Source organism: Eretmochelys imbricata, chromosome 15, assembly GCF_965152235.1.
Source record: "Eretmochelys imbricata isolate rEreImb1 chromosome 15, rEreImb1.hap1, whole genome shotgun sequence".
Taxonomy (NCBI): Eukaryota; Metazoa; Chordata; order Testudines; family Cheloniidae; genus Eretmochelys; species Eretmochelys imbricata.
This window is the reverse complement of record NC_135586.1, coordinates 10,914,218-10,933,464: the sequence shown is the minus strand read 5'-3', so window position 1 is coordinate 10,933,464 and position 19,247 is coordinate 10,914,218. Positions and strand designations below refer to the sequence as shown.

General features: G+C 46.5%; 1 protein-coding gene across 2 annotated transcripts; it reads left to right on the top strand.

Annotated features, from left to right (window-relative positions):
* The first annotated feature begins 16,106 nt into the window (after positions 1 to 16,106).
* POP5 (POP5 ribonuclease P/MRP subunit) lies at positions 16,107 to 18,874 on the top strand. 2 transcript variants are annotated; one of them, XM_077834664.1, is made up of 5 exons: positions 16,107 to 16,236; positions 16,312 to 16,454; positions 17,064 to 17,213; positions 18,292 to 18,375; positions 18,600 to 18,874. In XM_077834664.1, exons 1-5 carry the CDS (start codon positions 16,217 to 16,219, stop codon positions 18,704 to 18,706), a joined length of 504 nt encoding a protein of 167 aa, XP_077690790.1. In that variant the 5' UTR covers positions 16,107 to 16,216; the 3' UTR covers positions 18,707 to 18,874. The 2 variants fall into 2 exon arrangements, with proteins under 2 accessions (XP_077690790.1, XP_077690789.1); XM_077834663.1 differs by having other exon boundaries at positions 16,312 to 16,586.
* The last annotated feature ends 373 nt before the right edge of the window (positions 18,875 to 19,247 follow it).

Sequence of the window (19,247 nt, the reverse complement as noted above, 5' to 3'; positions counted from 1 at the left end):
TAGCCCTTCTAACACCCCTCTGAGGCAGGTACTAAATATGTATTTTATACAGTGTATGTACATAGACTAAATTTAGACCAGATAAGTTGCAAAGTTCCCATACTGGGAACCGTGAACAATCTTACACTATGGCAACTAGTATCCTAGCCTTCTCCCTAAGTGAATTAACTAGTTTGGAATCAGCTATGCAGAAAAGCAGCTTGAGGGCTTCTAATGAGAAGTGTGCTGCCCCTCCATTCCTGCTTAAACCTTTCACTCTGAAACAACTTTTCTATGTTTAATAGAAGTTAAGGCTATCCAAGAGGGTGCTTTATACGGTTACCCCTTCAATATATACCAGTGAGTAAAGTATTACTATTATTCCTATTTTACACATGGACAAACATGGGGCTCAATAGTTTAGGCTCAAATCATCAAGGTGGTCTCTAATTTTAGATGTCTCAATTATTGAAAGCCTAGCTTTAAACACCTTGAAACTGATGTTCAGACATGCTGAACACACCTACCTCCCATTCACTTGAACTGGCATTTAGGATGCTCAGCCCTGTTAAAACATTTTTGCCAAAGTGACGAGCCCAAGACCACGTTTTCAGTCAGCAAAACAGAACCTAGGAGTCCTGACTCCCAGCCCCCTGCTCTAACCACTAGACCATGGCCTCTCAAACAAACCTTCCACATGGTAGGATAAAAGGGAAAGGCTTTGAAGATGCTCTGAGCAACATCTCTGGTAGTTCCAGCAGATAAGCCAACAAGTATAGGCCCTCAGCAGCCTAGGCAGATTCTCTCTCAGCTCTGCCACTATATAACAGAAAGGGGGCAAAGGAAAATGGGTGTTGTGCTCGTTTTAAAAAAAAATCATAAGACATCACATCCTCTTTCACCTGAAGAAGCTTCCTGTTAATTAGTGACTAGCTTGAAAGGCTAATGAGCAGCAGTGACATGTGAGCTGCTAAGCAGGATCTGCTTTTATTCCGAAGTGTAAAGGTCAGGACAGACTTGTTATTGATCTGACGGCCCTGAGCTCAAGGGGAAAGGGTGGGAGGGGAGAGATGGGGAATGAGGAATGAAAGAAAGGGACCAGAAGCTGAGAGTGGATTTCCGAGCCCTTAAAATGAAAGTCTGTGCAGAAGCCAATGTGCCTGAAGAATGTGCTCTTCTGTCTCAGTGACCTTGCAAAATGAGACACAGAACAAAAAGCTTCAGGCAACAGCAGACGGAGGCTTTAAAAGGCAGTTTTAATTTTAGATGGATTGTTTTGTATGTTCAATCATGGGGTTATTTTGGGATAAAATGTACTTACACTGGAACAAGATTAAGGAGTTATTTTTCAGCCCCCTAATATACCTGGGACTTAAAATAATAACAGGGCCTCTAAATCCAAACCAATTCTTCCCACCCTGGAAGCACACCCTCAGCCCACCGAGGTGACTATGGCATAAGAAAAAAATTCCATTCTCCACCTTCTGCTCTCTCAGTGTTAACACTACTAGTGCACTGCACTCAGAGCACACCCTTGATTCAAGGATCTCAAAGCCCTTGACAATCTTTAATTAAGTCTCACAACACCCCTATGAGGCGGACAAGTATTCTTAGCTCTGCATGGAAAATGGAGACACAAAGCTGTGTGTACCAGAAAGACAGTGGTAGAGTGAGGAGCAGAACTTAGATCGCCAGTTCCTAGTCCTGTGCTGTAACCACTACACTTGCTAGCAGTTTCCTTTTCAGCCCTAACCTGCAGTTATGAGGAAGACATTTGCATTATGTCATATCACACTGCAGTCCTTCTGGGATTCCTCTCGAGCTGCCAGCCCATCAGATCCTGATGAGTTCTCCCCCTGATCTTTTTGGGCTGGTCTGCTCAAAAGGATCCAGATATCAGCTGCCAAGGATACCACCCAGTTGTGGAATCTGGTATCTGATCCCCAAGCTGATCTTCCCACACACACACACAATGATCAGAAGTAATTGACAGGAGATAGAGAGGGATGGATGCACAGCAGGATGGGCAAACTGATTGGAAGGACAGATGGATTGGAAACACCAATCTAAAAATCCCAGACAGAGCCTTGTTGCTATTTTCAACAGCTGTCCTGGGCCAGTCGGTTACCTGACACTGGTCTGGTCTACACTATAGAGCAGGGATCAGCAACCTTTGGCATGTTTCAAAGTAGCAGCCGTGTTAGTCTGTATTCACAAAAAGAAAAGGAGTACCTTTGGCATGTGGCCCATCAGGGTAAGCCCCTGGCGGGCTGGGCCGGTTTGTTACTTGCCATGTCCGCAAGTTCAGCCAATCGTGGCTCCCACTGGCCGTGGTTCACCGTCGCAGGCCAATGGGGGCTGCGGGAAGGGCAGCCAGCACATCCCTCAGCCTGCGCTGCTTCCCACAGCCTCCATTGGCCTGGGACAGCAAACCACGGCCAGTAGGAGCCGCAATCAGCCGAATCTGTGGATGCGGCAGGTAAATAAATTGGCCCGGCCCGTCAGGGGCTTACCCTCATGGACCATGTGCCAAAGGTTGCCGATACCTGCTCTAGAGTCAGGCCTACACTAAAATGTCGCTCCCACTGATGTAACGTGCCCACTACACCCACTGAATAACTCCACCTCCACAAGAGGGGTATAGTCAATGTCGATATAGTTAGGTCAACACAGTGTCAGTAGGCACTGTGTTCCTTACATCGACTGTTGCTGCCTTTCAGAAGCCATCCCATAATGCCTCACACTGACAGTTAAATCTGTGTTCCTGGTGAGGACATGCACTGCCGACACAAGGAGTGTAGTGTGGACATGCAAAAGTGATTTAATTACTGCAGTGGCTGTATGTCGACGTAACTTAGGTCAACATAATTTTTACTGTAGGCATACCCTTACACTTTGTCTACACTAGAACTTCCTTCGGTATAACTTACATCGCTCAAGGGTATGAATAATCCAGAGAAGCTCTCCCACCAACATAGCTACCACCTCTTGTGGGAGGTGGAGTAATTAAGCCGATGGGAGATCTCTCTCCCGTCAGCTTGGAGCATATTCACCAGAAGTACTACAGAAACACAGCAGCGCTTCTGGTGTAGATGTAGCCTTAATCTAGAGCCAAACTGGCTATATCAGGAGATGATGTTTTAACATCATTAGATCTTACATTATGACCAAATAGTGTTATATGCATGTTATAGACTCATATTAAAAAACAAAGCTCTAATATGGCTTGGTGACATGGTTATTATCTGGTTTAATTGTAGCTATACAGGAAAGTTCAAACTGCATTATAACAAGGATAGAGCACTATTATATTACAACCTAACTCTTAAACCCATTACTTTAGCTGCATAGATGGGGGCCAGGAGGTATTATGAGGGATGCACAGAACAGATATTCCCATCATAAAGTTGCTCCAGTTCTGCCTTCTTCCTCTCACTAGGTCCCTATGCTATATTCCCAGCTCTGTCACTAACTCACTGAGAGCAACTCACTTAACCTCTTTGTGCCTTTGACTCTTTCTGGGACTTGAACAAGTCACTTAGTGTTTATGTACCTCAGTCTCTCCTTCTGTAAATGAGGATAAGAATAATAGAGATAAGCCAATAGTGAGGAAAACATTCACAAATATTCTTTCAAACTTGAAAGTTAATTTTGATTTAATCATATTCACATCCCTTTACATTCACTGCCCATGAATACTTAACTGCCACAAATCCTCATGAAAAATTAATTTTTAATAGTATATTCGCTTGTAAATATCACATTTTGCACTGGTTTGATTAGTTACATAAGTCATCCAGTCAGGGAACAGAAACAATACCACACGACTTACAGAAACAGACCACATAGCATAAATTGCAAATTTTGAATGGAAAGTATTTCACAATTCACAAACTACCCTCAGACCAGGAATTTTTCCAATGAAAACATTTGTCAGTAATTTCAAATAGCTAATACATTTGCTAATTCTGAGATATTGCAGATAGAGAACAAGTATAAATTCATTACGTAAATTGTTCATTGCAGTTTATTCACCCAGCTCTTCCTGATACAAATCCAATCCAACCCCTTACCTCCTAAACAAGGATGGCCTGAGGAGTAATTAGGTACTATCTATAAAGCCTCTTGAAGATGAAAAGTGATTTATATACCAGGGATCAGGTTCTAGGTCTTGAAGTCAGCTATGAAAGGTTAGACCATGAATGCAACTGGTAACACCACTCAGAACCAGTTGGGCTGTTTGGAGATGAGCTTTCCTTGAGACCCCCCCTGGAATGAAGTTGGTGAGATAAGAGAGACTTCAGCTTCCCCTATTCACTTTTCCAACATCCAGGCTAATGTCATAAAGACTCATTTTTAATCTCCTTAAATGCAGGCAGATATGGAATTGAGTCAGAGGAAGGTCAGAGCCAGTTTGCGTCGACCCATCCTCCTGAGGCCCTGAGCAGACACAGTGGAATGTGAAGCACATTATGTCAGCTCCTGCAGGCCTGGCTGAGGGCTTAGGCTGCTGAGCACCAGTGTTCTGGCCGGCTGTCTCTGAAGTGGAACTGCTTAAAGGTCAAGGATGACAGAGGATGCTAGAGCTCCACCTCACAAGCAGACTCCTACTCTGCCTGCTTCCATCCCCACTTTGCATTTTAGGAAGTTTCAGAATAAGGTATGTCTACAGTATGAAATTATTTCAAAATTATTCTATTCGAAATTTTGGAAGCTATTTTATGCATTCGGTCTTCTGTGTCCCCACTAAAGTGCGTGAATTCGGTGGAGCGCGTCCACAGTACCAAATCTAGCATCGAATGTCGGAGCTATCCCACAGTTCCCGCAGTCCCTGCCGCCCACTGGAATTCTGGGTTAAGCTCCGAGCACATGATGGGGCAAAAACATTCTCTCGGGTGTTTCTGGGTGCGTGTCATCAGTAGCTCCTCCCTTCATGAAAGCTACAGCGGACAATCGTTTCGCATCTTTTTGGCGTGCAGACGCCATTCTGCTTTCAGCAGACAGTGCATCGCTACTCTCCTGCTAGTATGAATCCACCTCTCATTTCCTCTCATCTTCCTATGTAATCTCTACTATCTACTCTTTCTCTTCCTCATCGAACGCTTCGGCTGCCAATTCTGCTCAGCCATCATAAACCGAGCAGCACAGCTTGACCATTGCATCCTGCCTGTTTTCATCGCGCACGTCCCTCCTCTCTTCGTATTCATGTAATGCTTTATGCGACTCCGCAATTGTTTGCCACCATGCATTCAACTGGGCCCTATCAGTGTGGGAGGTCTGCATGAGCTCGGCAAACATGTTGTCCCGAGTTTGTTTTTTCCGCCTTCTAACCTGGACCAGCCTCTGGGATGGAGTAGATAGGGGCCACGTTGAAACATTTGCACCGGCTGCGGGAGGAGAAAAAGGGAGGGTAGTATTTTAAAAGATACATTTTAGAGAACAAAGGGGACACTCTTTCTCAGTGAAACAGGCAATTCATAGTACACAGCACAGGTTCTTTCTGTACAAGGTCTCATTTTGCCTCTTATACCGAAGTGCCTGCCACTTTGGTGTGAGTAAGCCATCACATGCGGCCAGGCAACAGAATTCACCTTGCAGGCAGCCATGGTAAGCCCTAGGGGCACGTGGGGTCCTGCTTCTTTCGCATTCATTTCAGTGCTTTCAAACTGCCGGGCCCCCTTTCCCATAGCAAGCAATGCCTGGTGGGTTTGCCATATAAAAGGAGGGCCTGCGGGCTCTCTGGGATGATCGCTTCACACAACACCCCGCCCCCCCCCCCCCACACAAATACATACACCGTGTGGCTCCGATGATGCTCTGAGCAGGGATGAGTCCTTTAACCTAAACGCGAACAGCCCAGTGTGGCTGGGTTTCCCCCCACCCCCCGGATCCAATCAAGCTCTCACTCACCAGAAGTGCCCTCTCCAGGGTCATGGTCCAGGAGCATGCCTTGGGAGTGGGGGAAAGCTATTGGCTCCAGCGTTAAGAATTGTTCCTGGCTAGGGGGGAAAACAGATTCCGCACTTGCCGCCTGGGCGCTGTCCTCCTCCTCCTCCTCTTTGTCCTCTAAAAGCTCATCCTCCTCGGTCCGTGCTTCTCCCACCTTGCAGGTGTCCATGGACAGTGGTGGGGTAGTGATGGTGTCACCCCCCATAATTGCATGCAGCTCACGGTAGAAGCGGCATGAATGGGCTGTGACCCAGAGCGCCCGTTCACCTCCCTTGCTTTTTGGTACGCTGGCCTGAGCTCCTTGATTTTTATACGACACTGCTCTGTGTCCCTGGAGTAGCCTCTTTCCGTCATGGCCCTGGAGACTTTAGCGTACGTATTTGCGTTTCTTGTTTTGGAACGTAGTTCTGCCATAACAGATTCATCTCCACAACGGTACCTCCCGTTCGGACCATGCTGGAGCTCGTCTGCGAATCTGGGACTGCGTGGTCTCTTGTGATGGTGGACTCTGCATGGTCGCCTGTGATGGTGGACTGTGTTGATGGTCACCTGTGCTGATGGTGACCAAACAGGAAATTCAAAAGTTCCCGGGGCTTTTACTGCCTACCTGGCTAGTGCATCGGAGTTCAGAGTGTTGTCCAGAGCAGTCACAAGGGAGCATTCTGGGATAGCTCCTGGTGGCCAATATCGTCGAATTGCGTCCACAGTACCTGTAACCCGGAACTGCGATCACGATTTTAGAGTTACTCCACTTGCCGAGCCCTTTAAATCGAAAAAACTGGTTTGGTCATGTGGACAGAATCAGTTTTATTTCGAAGTAACTCGGCTAATTCCAAAATAACCGCATATTGTAGACCAGGCCTAAGAAAGGGAAGGCCAATGGGGTCAAGGATATGCTGAGATGTTTCCAACAGACTTAGACATTTTGGGGGAAGATCATTGGGTGTCAGCTAGAATATATCTAGCTGCAGTCCTGGTAGAAGCCCTGACACTCACTTATGGGTAACAGCTCTGGGACCTGCTATGGCAACTCTGAAACACAGTTTCTTCAACTCCCCAGAGCATGTGGATTTATATCAGTCACTTCTTGCACACTCTGTATTATTGATGAGATGGAATCAATATACAGATTACAACTGAAGACATGCAGCCTGGTGACCTTTCCCAATTAACCAGTTTATTCTCTAACAGTCCAAGATAAAGATTTATGTTTATAGACTGTCTTTAATCCAAAGTTCTCAGTGTTTTACAAACTATTTACAATGTGCTTAATACGCAGTACAGAGAGGGGACACTGTCACCCCCCACCCTCCTTAACACTGGGTGACTCCATTTTGAGGAGACACCCGAATCTAGAACAGCTTGTCTCCTATAGCATCTGTTAAGCTCTCCCGCAGTAAGGCAACCCCTATCCACTGACACAGCAACTCTCTCAATTTAGTCTTTATCCTGAATTGCTCTCCTGCTGAACTTCTCTATCTTTAACACACACACCCCCGCCCTTTCTCAGTAGACACCTCTCTCTCCTCATGGCTGTTTAGCCCATCCTTCATCTGTGTCCACACTAGTGCATGAATTCAGGCTTTAACAGTTAGTGAAGTGTGTTTGTTGAACTCAGCTTTGAAAAGCAAACAGTGGTGACCGACACTATCTTCAGGGTCAACATGCCCAGTTATACTGGGTCCTGGATCTGGAAGCCATACAGAAAACATAGCAATTGTAAATGTTCCTGAAAAGAAAGGGAGCAGATGTTGTCATAGCATAGACATACCAGGTCCAGGAGGATCCATCTTAGTCCTGTCAGCAGGTTCAGTGGAGGTTTGCAGCTCAGCAGAGATCAGATGCTTTGGGCATCTTCACACACACAGAGGAATCATCACATCAAGGCCTACAAGGAGCATTCTCTCATGGTTAGAAGTGAACTGGAAGTTAGGACTTCTTTCTTCTATTTCTGGCTATCTCACAGACTTGTATGCAAGTTATTTAGTTTTTCTCTGACTCAGTTTCTCTCCCTGCAAAATGGAGATCATACCTACCTCACAAAGATGTTAAGAGGCTTCCTAATTCATTACTTCTTGTAAAGTGCTTTGAGAGTCTCACATAAATGGCACTATAGGAGGACATTTCATTACCAGAAAAAGTTTGATACTCAAAGAATTTTTCTACTCAAAGCTGTAGGGTGAAAGAGTGTAAATTGGATTAATAAAGGAAGCCTGGTTGCAACCTAAACTATGAAGAGATTATCAGTCCCTCCATAATCATTACAAGGTGATGAAGAAATCACCAGAACAGAGCCCAGTGCAGCTAGGCCAGGGTTGTCCTGCCAGTTACTTTTTCTTGGATCATCGATGCTGTCACAATGTTATGTTGATGAGGGTACTGTGCAGTGAATATACTGAGTTCCTCTTTTCCAAGCAAGATAAGTGCCCTGTCGAGCCTGGCCAGAGTCAGGAAGCATGTTCTAACATGGGCATTAATTGCAGATGGAACAGGGATGGCTCAGGGCTGCTCTGTGCATCTCTACCACATCAGCAACAGTGAAGCACAAGTGACATTCTGCAGGAAATGAAGCAGGACAGGACTCTCTCTAAACACTGTTTCCCCTTTGCTTTCTGTGTCTCTCCTAATCAGACTCCTGGACTGAAAACAGAAGCCTCCACTGTGCACAGGGCCAAGCCCTGAGCATGCACAGTGCACATGTCCTATTGGATTACAGGGCAGAGCACACTCACGTGGCCCAGTTTGTCAGAGACTCAGCTGTGTCTCTGCAGAAAGTAAAAGGAATGAGGGGGGTATATGTGAAAGCAACCTGCGTCTGCACATTACAGTCAGAAGGCTGGAAACAGGATTCCACCTGGGGCTGTATAAGCAAGCAGATGTAAATTGAGACTTTCTGCATGGAGGAGGGGCACCTCAGGGTGATAACTCAGGACCCCAGCCTATAGGCAGGAAACTTGGTGTATCTAAAGCAGGAGACCTAAAAGTGGAGAGGACAGATCAATATTACCTGCAGGCTCACTGCATCTATAAGTGGGATGAGTTGCAGACATTGTGAATTTCCCTGAGAGCCCAGGGGATGGGAAGACGAGGTGAAATCATCTGGATACTGAAACACAAGGTAATGCAGTAGAGACCTGCTCAACACATTCCATCACATGGATGATTTAGTTGGTGTTGGTCCTACTTTGAGAGGGAATTGGACTAGATAACCTCCTAAGGTCTCTTCCAATCCTAATATTCTATGATTCTATTATTCATGAGGGAAGCAGGCTTGATCCATGATATTGTCAGGGCAAGATGATACCCTCTCATCATCAGTCCCATCACCTGTAGAGGGCAAAGGTGAAGGGCTCTCAACAAACCCATTTTGGACTCCATGCTCCCATCAAAGCTATTCACATCACAATCTGTAACTGCCATAAAAGCTTGGCAGAAAAACATGTGATCCCAGGTGGAGGGGAGAGGAGTGAAGAACGAAAAACCAGATCAAGAGAGTTGGCATCCATGTCAGAGGGCAGGAGTTTATCATCCAGGACAGTACTTCCATTGGGTTTATTGCTCTTCTCTCTGCCTAGAATTCAGGTCATGAGATGTTTCCACACGGAATTAACAATGAGCTCCCACTTTCCGCTAAATCCTTTCCTTATAGCATGCCAATAGTCCCACATGATTTCGTTCCAAGGACCACTCTGTGAGAGGGAGTCCATCCCATGAATCACATGCCAGACCAATCAGCTCCTCCCCCCCCGACAATGCTCTGCCCCCCCAATCTCTCATACCTAAATACTCTACCTGGTCTCCTATTTTACTCCTTCTCCTTCAGCCTCCCCAAAGGTGACCAGATGTTCCGATTTTACAGGGACAATCCCAATTTTTGGGTCTTTTTCTTCTATAGGCTCCTATTACCCCCCACCCCCGTCCCGATTTTTCACATTTGCTGTCTGGTCACCCTAGCCTCTCCACACCTCTCCCAATACCAAGGCTTCACAATCTCCCAAGCATAATTTTCTGCTTTCTGAGGTGGTTTATCAGGACCAGAGTCAGACTGAGAACCACTACATTAGTGCAGCAGGAAGGAGGAGCTCTGCCACTTGGATTTCTGCGGCTGTTTTTACCTGGTGGGACAAAGAGAGATACAAACCAGGATCCACAGTCCCAAAATTCACAGGCTTCTATGCCTTCTCTAAGGAGAATCTCCAATAGCTACTAGTAATATGTTTTTTATCCTGTGGGCTATCAGAGGAACCCACAGTCTAACATTCCAACCAGCAGGGGCAGTGCTGAGCACACACACCAGACAGTACAAGACTACAGGCAGGTTCTACAAGGCGTGTTGGAGACAACATTGATATTCTGTGTCACTGGCTCTGGGTCTCCCCACATCACAGCCAGCACTGGGCTGGAAGTGGAAAGATCCAACCATGGATGTAGTGGCAGGAAATCCCCTTCTAGTCATAACAAAATATTCTCCACAGCATCTGGCCCTGTGGAGGACTTTGTCAGGCAACGGTCTGTGACCGACAGAGGCAGGCCCTGTGAGAAAGTGTGACGTTACTGACATAACCTGTAACCACATAGATTGTTGTTGCAACCTCTGTTATATATTTGCAGAAAATATTTTATAAAGGTTGTCGTGTAAGGTGTCTGTGGAAAGGTTATGATTTGCTGATTATGATTATGCTACCTGTATATGTGTATCATTTTTGTAGTTGAAGTTATGAATATTGGCTATGTACTTGTATATCAATGTGTTTTGATTCTAAGCAGCCTCAGTGAAGCATTTGGTCAGCTTCTTGAGAAGGGACTATTCTCAGTAAGTGCCCAATCAAGAAACACTTAGCTGACAATCAATTTTGGGAAACGCCAATCCACATCTGAGCTTTTCTGGGAACGTTCAAACTAACATGTAAACAATGGCATTGGCCTGTAAAGTACTGAGTCATGCATGGACATGTGGCTTGCCCATGTAACTCCAGGCTCCATCTTGCTGCTGTGATTGTCCACAGGGCAGAGGATATAAAAGGCTGCTGCATCTCCTCCATTTTGTCTTCAATACTGCTTCTCGCTTCTGGAGGAATGTTGCTACAAACTGAAGCTCTGAACAAAGGACTGAATGACCCATCCCAGCTGTGCATGTACTCCAGAGACTTAATTTGAATCTGTACTTTATTGCATCACTGCTACAAGCCTGAACCAAGAACTTTGCCATTACTGTATGTAATTGATTTCAGAGTAACAGCCGTGTTAGTCTGTAAGCTCATGCTCAAATAAATTGGTTAGTCTCTAAGGTGCCACAAGTACTCCTTTTCTTTGTATGTAATTGATTCTATTTAACCAATTCTAGCTCTCATCTATATCTTTTCCATTTTATGAATAAATCTTTAGATTTTAGATTCTAAAGGATTGGTAACAGCGTGATTTGTGGGTAAGATCTAACTTATATATTGATCTGTGTCTGGGGCTTGGTCCTTTGGGATCAAGAGAACCTTTTTTCTTTTACTGGGGTATTGGTTTTCATAACCATTCGTCCCCATAATGAGTGGCACTGGTTGTGATACTGGGAAACTGGAGTGTCTAAGGAAATTGCTTGTGTGATTTATGGTTAGCCAGTGGAGTAAAACTGAAGTTTTCTCTGTTTGGCTGGTTTGGTTTGCCTTGGTATGCAAAGGAACTCCAGCCTTGGGCTGTAACTGCCGTGCTTTAAGCAATTTGTCCTGGATTGGTACTCTGAGCTGGGTCCCACCAAAGCCAGCATTGTTACAGAAGGCCAAAGTACATCAGCCCTACCAGAGTCTCCATGTGCGAGATGGATGACAACCTGGTAAGCAAAAGATGCTGATTATTGTTTTTATGATTGGTCTTCTCTTAAATTCTTTTGTTCTGAATAAATAGTACTTTCCTTCACGAGAGCTGGTTGGTCACTGAATAAACCCTGTTATTGTCCCTGAAAGAGCAAAACTGCAGGTGCTGAGCTGAAGTCAGATTGGCTGAGGTGATCACTGTGAATTACAGGAGTTTGAAGCCTAAGTCCCTGGTCTGGAGGAAGATGATTGCAGAATCCCACTTGGAGAAAGGTGACAGCTGGAGGCCTGAGACCTAAGTTCTGTGCCCTCAAGAAGGTCATGATGGGGTCAGAGGCAGAGTTAACATAAGAATTATGACACACTCCCATTAGCTTTAATAGGTGACAGGATAAAGCTTGCAGGATCCATCATTCACTGCCTTCAGTACCTGCTCAAACTAGTTATGTTTGTATTAATCATTAAGAGAGGAGTGTTTGATGGTAGCAGCAAAAGGACAGAGACCCAAAGGCTGCATACAGGGGAGGGCAAGACGAGGGCAATGGATACGGGTGACTCATGTGCAATGTCCTGTGGAGCCATCTCACTCCTCGGTCTTTTATGAAACTTCCAGGCTTTGTGCAGCCCAATCTGTACTTAGTGAAGATGGGGTGAATGGCAGAGAAGCATCTTTTTGTGTCTGCAGATCAGTAGCACAAGCACAGACAAGCAGATTTTGAAGTGTAAATGAGGTTCCCCACAGGCTCAGGCAGACAGGGAAATAGAAGCCACAGGACACTGCCTTCCTCCCACTCTACTTGCTCAGCCAATTGTCTCTCTCAGAAGGAAGCAGTAAACTTCTCTTGTATGAACCCAACAGGATGCACAGCAGGCAGCCTAGGGAGCAGAGGAAACAGGAGAGAAATGGGAATTATTTTGCTGTATTACCAGATGTGCTGCCACTGCTGCCATTGACTGTCAAACTGAAGACTGAAATCTAGGACTGAAAAGTCTTGTGTATCTGAGTTCCAAAGACTAGTCACAGAGTTTAAGGGGAGAAGGGACCACCAAATCATCAAGGCCAGTGGTTCTCAACCCAGCGTACGTGTACCCCTGGGGATATGCAGAGTTCTCCCAGGGGGTACATCAACTGCAGTTTCCACGGTATGCATCCGATGACGTGAGCTGTAGCTCACGAAAGCTCATGCTCAAATAAATTGGTTAGTCTCTAAGGTGCCACAAGTACTCCTTTTCTTCTATCAACTCATCTAGATATTTGCCTAGTTTTAATACAGGCTACATAAAAAGCTCTAGCAAAGTCAGTACAAACTAAAATTTCATATTGACAATTACTTGTTTATACTGCTCTATATACTATACACTGAAGTGTAAGTACAATATTTATATTTCAATTGATTTATTTTATAATTATATGGTAAAAATGAGAAAGCAAGAAATTAGTCAGTATAGTGTGCTGTGACTTTTGTATTTTTATGTCTGATTTTGTAAGCAAGTAGTTTTTAAGTCAGGTGAAACTTGGGGGTGCGGAAGACATATCAGATTCCTAAAAGGGGTACAGTAATCAGGAAAGGTTGAAAGCCACTGATCTAGGCCAACTGCCTGTATATACCACAGGCTACAAACACCACCCAGCCACACCCACACCAAGCCCAACAACCAGAATTAGACCAAAGTATTACAGCTCTCAGAAGACAAACTATTATGTGCCACAGGCAGAGAACACAAGGGACTAAGGTGTTGTCAGCAGTTGGAAATGGAATTGGTTGGAGATGGAACCTGAAAATGGAGTGGGGCTGGATGCAGTTTATGAATAAAGGACCCTATTGCTCACTGTGCTAACTTGAGAGCCTTGTTGTTACTGTATGTTCTTGTTCCCATTCCGTTAAATTCAAAGGGCAATTGGATTGTGGGAAGCGTAACAGGTAGGATCTTGAGTTAAAGCTTGGCAGCTCTACAGGCACAAACCAGTATAAGTTGAGGAGCTGGCTGGGATCCCTTCAAAGCCAAACCCTCCCCATCACCCCATCAGGAATTGCAACCAGATGGCACATCTCTGTTCAGTTCTTTATCAGTATAACCTCCAATGACAATGTCTCCTCCTCTGCACTAGCAAATTGGTGACAGTGCCAGAGCAATGCCTGGCTCCTAAAGTAAAAGCATGGTACCCCTCAATCTCCTTTGAATAATGAATCCTTTAGTGGGTTTAATACAAAACAGTGCAAAACAAAGGAAAGCCACAGAGAAGCCAAGCACACTTCACCCATCAATGGAACCATGGAATTCCCTGTCCAATACCATCCACATCTACCTACTGCTCAATGCCATGGATTATGCCATGCCTCAGTGATTACCACTTAGGACTGTAGAACACCCAACTCAGTGCCATTCACACTGCACCTTTCCTGGAGCCACAGGGCAACCTGTCCAATGCAATCCATGCCCAGTGCCCATCACTCAGGGTCACAGAGCTCCCTGCCCAACACCATTTATACCCAGTGCCTATTGCTTGGGGCCACTGACCTCCTTACCCTATACCACCCATACATGCCTGTGACTTGGAACTACCAAGCTCCCTGCCCAGTACCACCCATACTGCACTGGTTGCCCCAGTGCTCACTGCCTGGCCCCATCCACTTCACACATCACAGTGGAGCTGACACTTAGGCTCTTTCCCTGACAGTGGGTTCAGTTTCAATGCCTTGGACATGTCTTCATTTGAGACCCCTTTGGCTTTTCACTATCTTCATTCCAAACTGGTATCAGCACTATGGCTGAACGGGGGATGAGGTTCCCATCGTACAGCGACACAGCAGAAGCTTCTTCACCTCCTCAAATCCAAACTGCTCTACATCCCAGGCTTCTGGACAGGCTTCTACTCTTTCAGAAATCCTTTCACTAACCACCCACCACGCATTTGGAACTTTACTTACATAATGGACAAACTGGGATTAGGGAAACTTGATTTACATAAATCCCTGTAGTTTCCAAGAGTGAGGGCACAAAAGTCCTAAAGTTCCAAGGACCAATTCTTACTGGGAGACCATGTGTTTGTGACCCCCACTGGCTGCCCGAACTCCATTACCAAGAAAAGAGCTGAGGGCTGCCTTAACTTTCACCTTTATCAGAAAATAAGTGGATAGGGTGAGAAATCCATGCCAATCCAAGGGTGGGATCAGATCTAAGGACAGTGGGGGCCAAGCCTTCCCCATCCAAAACCAGAAACATTTTCAGCTTTTATTTTTTGCACTAGAACCAGACAAGCCACCATGAAATCACTTATCGAAAATGAAACTAACTTCTCTAGAGGAAAGAACTTACTTGCTAAGGGCTTGCTTATTCTTCCCTTCCTGCTTCTCAATTTTCCCTTCATTTATCCTGATGCTTTTCTTCGAGCTTTTCCAAGCCAAGTGTTTCCTCTACACTCACGCTTCTCTCCATTTTCATTTCTTTTTCTTCAGAGCATTTTTCCTTCCTGATTTGTCCTCTCTCCCTACCTTTTTCCCCCTTCAGTCTTCCCTTCTCCCCTCTCTGCCCCAGCCCCCCATCACCATCGTTCACACCCCTGTGCTCTTACTCCCCTTTGCTCCTCTCTACTTCATTTTTCAACCAAGGTCCTCTCGCCCCACCGGGCTGGGCGGGGGAGCGGGTGCACTCACCCCCTCACACACATGGGAATGGCAAGAGTCTTTCGGAAGGTGAATGGGTCACAGTGGCTGGGTAGGGTTCCATGGGCCAGCGGAGAGCGCTATATCCTTGGAGGGGACCTAGGGCAGATCTAAGCCTCTCACCGTGGAGGAGGGCCTGTGACGGGGGGGTGGGGCGGCAGAGCTCGGAGGACCCCGCACCGGCAAGGCAGGGGTCATTGCTTGGCAAAGCGCCTCCAGAAAGAAGATGGAAGAGAAACAGGGCCAGGGGCTGGGGGGCAGCTGAGGACAGAGGGGCCAAGGGCGGGGCCAGGGGTCTGACGGAACCTTAGTCAAGCCAGCCAGCCCGCCTTGCCCCGGCTCGCACTGGCCGGAGGAGGCGGGGCAGACGCGGGGACCCGGGAGGCGAGGGGCGCTGTGCGATGCTCTGCTGCCACCGCGTGGGGCTAACGCTGGGGCTGGGTCCTTGGGCGGGAGCGGGAAAGCAGGGGATGCGCCGCGAGGCGCTGCCCGGGCTGCCGCAGGGACCCCGCGGTGAAGGGGGGAGGGGCGGTTCTCCGCTGGCTAGTGCCCCTGAGCTACCAGCCAGCCGCCTGCCGACAGCGGGAAGCGCGCAACCGCCAGCGGTCTGGGGCCGCGCGCGCCGCTCAAAGCCTTGCGCACGAGGACGTAATGCGCGCGCGCGGGCGACGCTCCCTCGCGGTGTTTCCTGCCCCTCCGGCTCCGCCCCTGCTGAATGTCGATTGGCTGCAGCGCTTACAGACGACACTCCCATTGGCTGAGCTGAGTGTCTGTCTGGTTCGGCCTGTCGGAGAGGCTGGCGCGCGGCCGGAGGACAAGGAGATGGTGCGGTTCAAGCACAGGTGAGGCTGGGGTCTCTGCTCCGCTCGGCGCGGTCACTCTCCCCCCCGCCCCTAACGCGGTGCCTTGCGCTGTAGGTACCTGCTGTGTGAGATCGTCTCCGAAGACCCCCGCTGCCGGCAGTGCATCGACGAGCGGGCGGTGAGCGTTGCGGCGAAGGATGCGGTGGCCCGGACCCACGGGGACTACGGGCTGGCCTGCTGCTCCATCTCCTTCACAGGTCTCCGGCTGCCCCTGCTCGCGGACCCCCTTTCTCGGGGGACTGCGCGCACCCCAGAGACGGGGTCGGGGGTTGCCCATCGATCACTGGACGTAGAGCGCGGGGTGTTTGTTTCGGTGTCACAAGGGGTGGGTGAGTCTTGAAAAATCACCAACAAATGTGTGTCATTCCTGCGCTAAGCGGGGTCTCCGACGGATCCGGAATGGGCCTTTCGCCCCCACTTCCCAAAGCCCTGCCCGGGGCTGAAAGGAGATTGAAGTGCAGTCCCTTGGCGCGTGGCAATTTTTCTGTCTTAGCAGCCTTGATGAAAGTGCAGTGCGTTGTCGTACCCATCCTCCTGACTGGAGGCGAGAGGCTGCCAGGTAGTGAGGCTGGGGAAGAATCAGCATAGGCCCTTGCTGTGTCTAGTCTCCTACCGCCTTTTATGCTGTGGCTGCACAGCCAGCAAATATGTAGAGTTAGTTCTGGAAAACATTTAAGGCTTTGCGTCAGTATAAGCTACTTGGAACCTCAGGTTCTGTAAATAAACCAGAATTTCTGAAATAGGATATAATGTTCAAGTGAGCAATGAAAGATCAATTGTTCTAATCAGCTGTTTTGTGTGCCCAGTGAAATATCTCAATGCCTATACAGGCATAGTTCTCTTACGTTGCCGAAAGGACTTCTACAGGCTCCTGTGGTCAGCTCTTCCCTTTGTCACTTACTTAGAGAACAGGAACCAGCGTTATTCCTGTTTCTTCAACACACTACATGTTGGAGGTAAGATTTTCAATAAGATTTCTTTGGTGGCCTGTCTTACTTACTTACAGGAGAGTGGGTTTGTGTGTGGGGGGGGGTGTGTGTGAGAAAACCTGGATTTGTGCTGGAAATGGCCCAACTTGATTATCATACACATTGTAAGGAGAGTGATCACTTTAGATAAGCTATTACCAGCAGGAGAGTGGGGTGGGGGTAGGTATTTTTTCATGTTTTGTGTGTATAAAAAGATCTTCTACACTTTCCGCAGTATGCATCCGATGAAGTGAGCTGTAGCTCACGAAAGCTTATGCTCAAATAAATTGGTTAGGCTCTAAGGTGCCACAAGTACTCCTTTTCTTTTTGCGAATACAGACTAACACGGCTGTTACTCTGAAACCTCTAATTCTTCCTAGTGCAGCAAGATCTCAGAACTTTGAGATCTTGAGTTTCTTATTACTCTTGCAATGATTAGGAGGGAAAGAGCCCTCAGTTATTTAATGTTTTTCCAGTTATATGACAGATGAAGCCCATGTAATGCCTCACTGAGGCTAGCATAAACTCACTTTTAATAGGTCATCCAACAGCAAAGACATTCTTCATTCTGCTATGGACTCTAGAAGCTCTGCTGGTTTTTTCATTATGCTGAGTTATTCACTCATCTGTCCTCCATTATTCTGTTACTGCTTTAAAACAAAGGCCCTCCTACTTTGCAGATGTGACTTTATTCTCTCAACTTCACTACTTACAGCAAAGAGCTAGCCACCCTGATCACATTTTGGTAATCTGCCATCAGAGAGCTGTTTTGATCAAATCTCAAGTGGAGGAAAGTGGTAACTGAGTCCCTGTCAAGAAGTTTCAAACAGGGAAGGAAGGCTGGAGGGATAGTAAGAGTTCTTTCATTGTTTAGCACGATTTCTGTAGCTGATTAATATTATAGCCTGTGTTCTTGCTGTTTGATCCACTACAGTACTACTACCAGCATGAGCAGGGAGACTACATTCTAGCAGCGTTTAAATGGACTCTTGTGCTACTTTGTTGCATTTAATTTGCTTCAGCCCTCTGCTAACATACAGAACTTGTTCCCGTGTTTCTCCAACAGGGACAATAAGAACATGTCAGAAGTTCCTCATTCAGTACAATAGGAAACAGCTGCTGCTACTATTGCACAACTGCACCAGTGAAGGTAAGCAGCTGCTCCATTCATACATTCTAAAAGGGGCCTTGTTACACATGGACTTTATGTTGTATGATGCATTTGTTATTTTTCTCCTGTCAGTCTGGTTATTTGGTAGAGCTGGGCTCCTCAGCTGGTCATTGTAGCTATGTGAACTTCTTGTACTTCCCTCTTTGTGAAGGCATGTTGAATAGTGACACTTTTCATTGTGTACCTCACCCTCATTGTTGCAGAGGAAAGACAGTCCATCCAGAAGTCAGTGTTAAGCTGTTGCCTTAAGGAAGTGGAGGAGGAGCAGTCTCAAAGTGGGGATGAAGATGACTGTGCAGAGACAGACTGAACATAAACCTAAAACTAGTGCAGTGCCTTCTGTGAGACAATCGGATAACTTCCAGTTAAAAGATGTCCTGGGCTTTCTGCCCTATGCTGAGCAGATAAGGATTAAGACATCTCTTGCCCAACTTTTTTAAACATTTGATTTTTTGGAAATAAAGCAAAGGGTAAAATATGTTGCTTTCTTGTGAAATCACTGTGCAGCAGCCTTAAAACTCAACTACAGCACTCTTTAGGTTAAGCTATTTAAGCAAGAGTTTGAATCTCTTCAAGCCAAGAGGGGGAAATGGAGTGGTGGCTTTCACCAGGTTGTATAGCAGACGAAGGGTGGTAGGTTGGCTGTTTTTTTTAATGGCATGGGAGAATAAGCAAGCTATTCATTGGAATTATTTGAAGAATGGAGCAGTGTTTTGTTTTGTTTTTTAAAAAGTCCAAGGACTTCTAAGTTAACCAACTACACACATCTCTGGGAATCATCTTAGTACTGGATCAGGCTTGCTTTTTATAGTAGAGATTAAACTGACTTAGTATCCTATAGAGGATATTTC

Excerpts from the sequence above, each read along its gene's own strand:
- POP5 (XM_077834663.1), top strand. The coding sequence starts at position 16,217 with ATGGTGCGGTTCAAGCACAG. Across the intron at positions 16,237-16,311 it reads ATGGTGCGGTTCAAGCACAG|GTACCTGCTGTGTGAGATCG; the intron begins GTGAGGCTGGGG and ends CTTGCGCTGTAG. Across the intron at positions 18,376-18,599 it reads GCACAACTGCACCAGTGAAG|AGGAAAGACAGTCCATCCAG; the intron begins GTAAGCAGCTGC and ends TCATTGTTGCAG.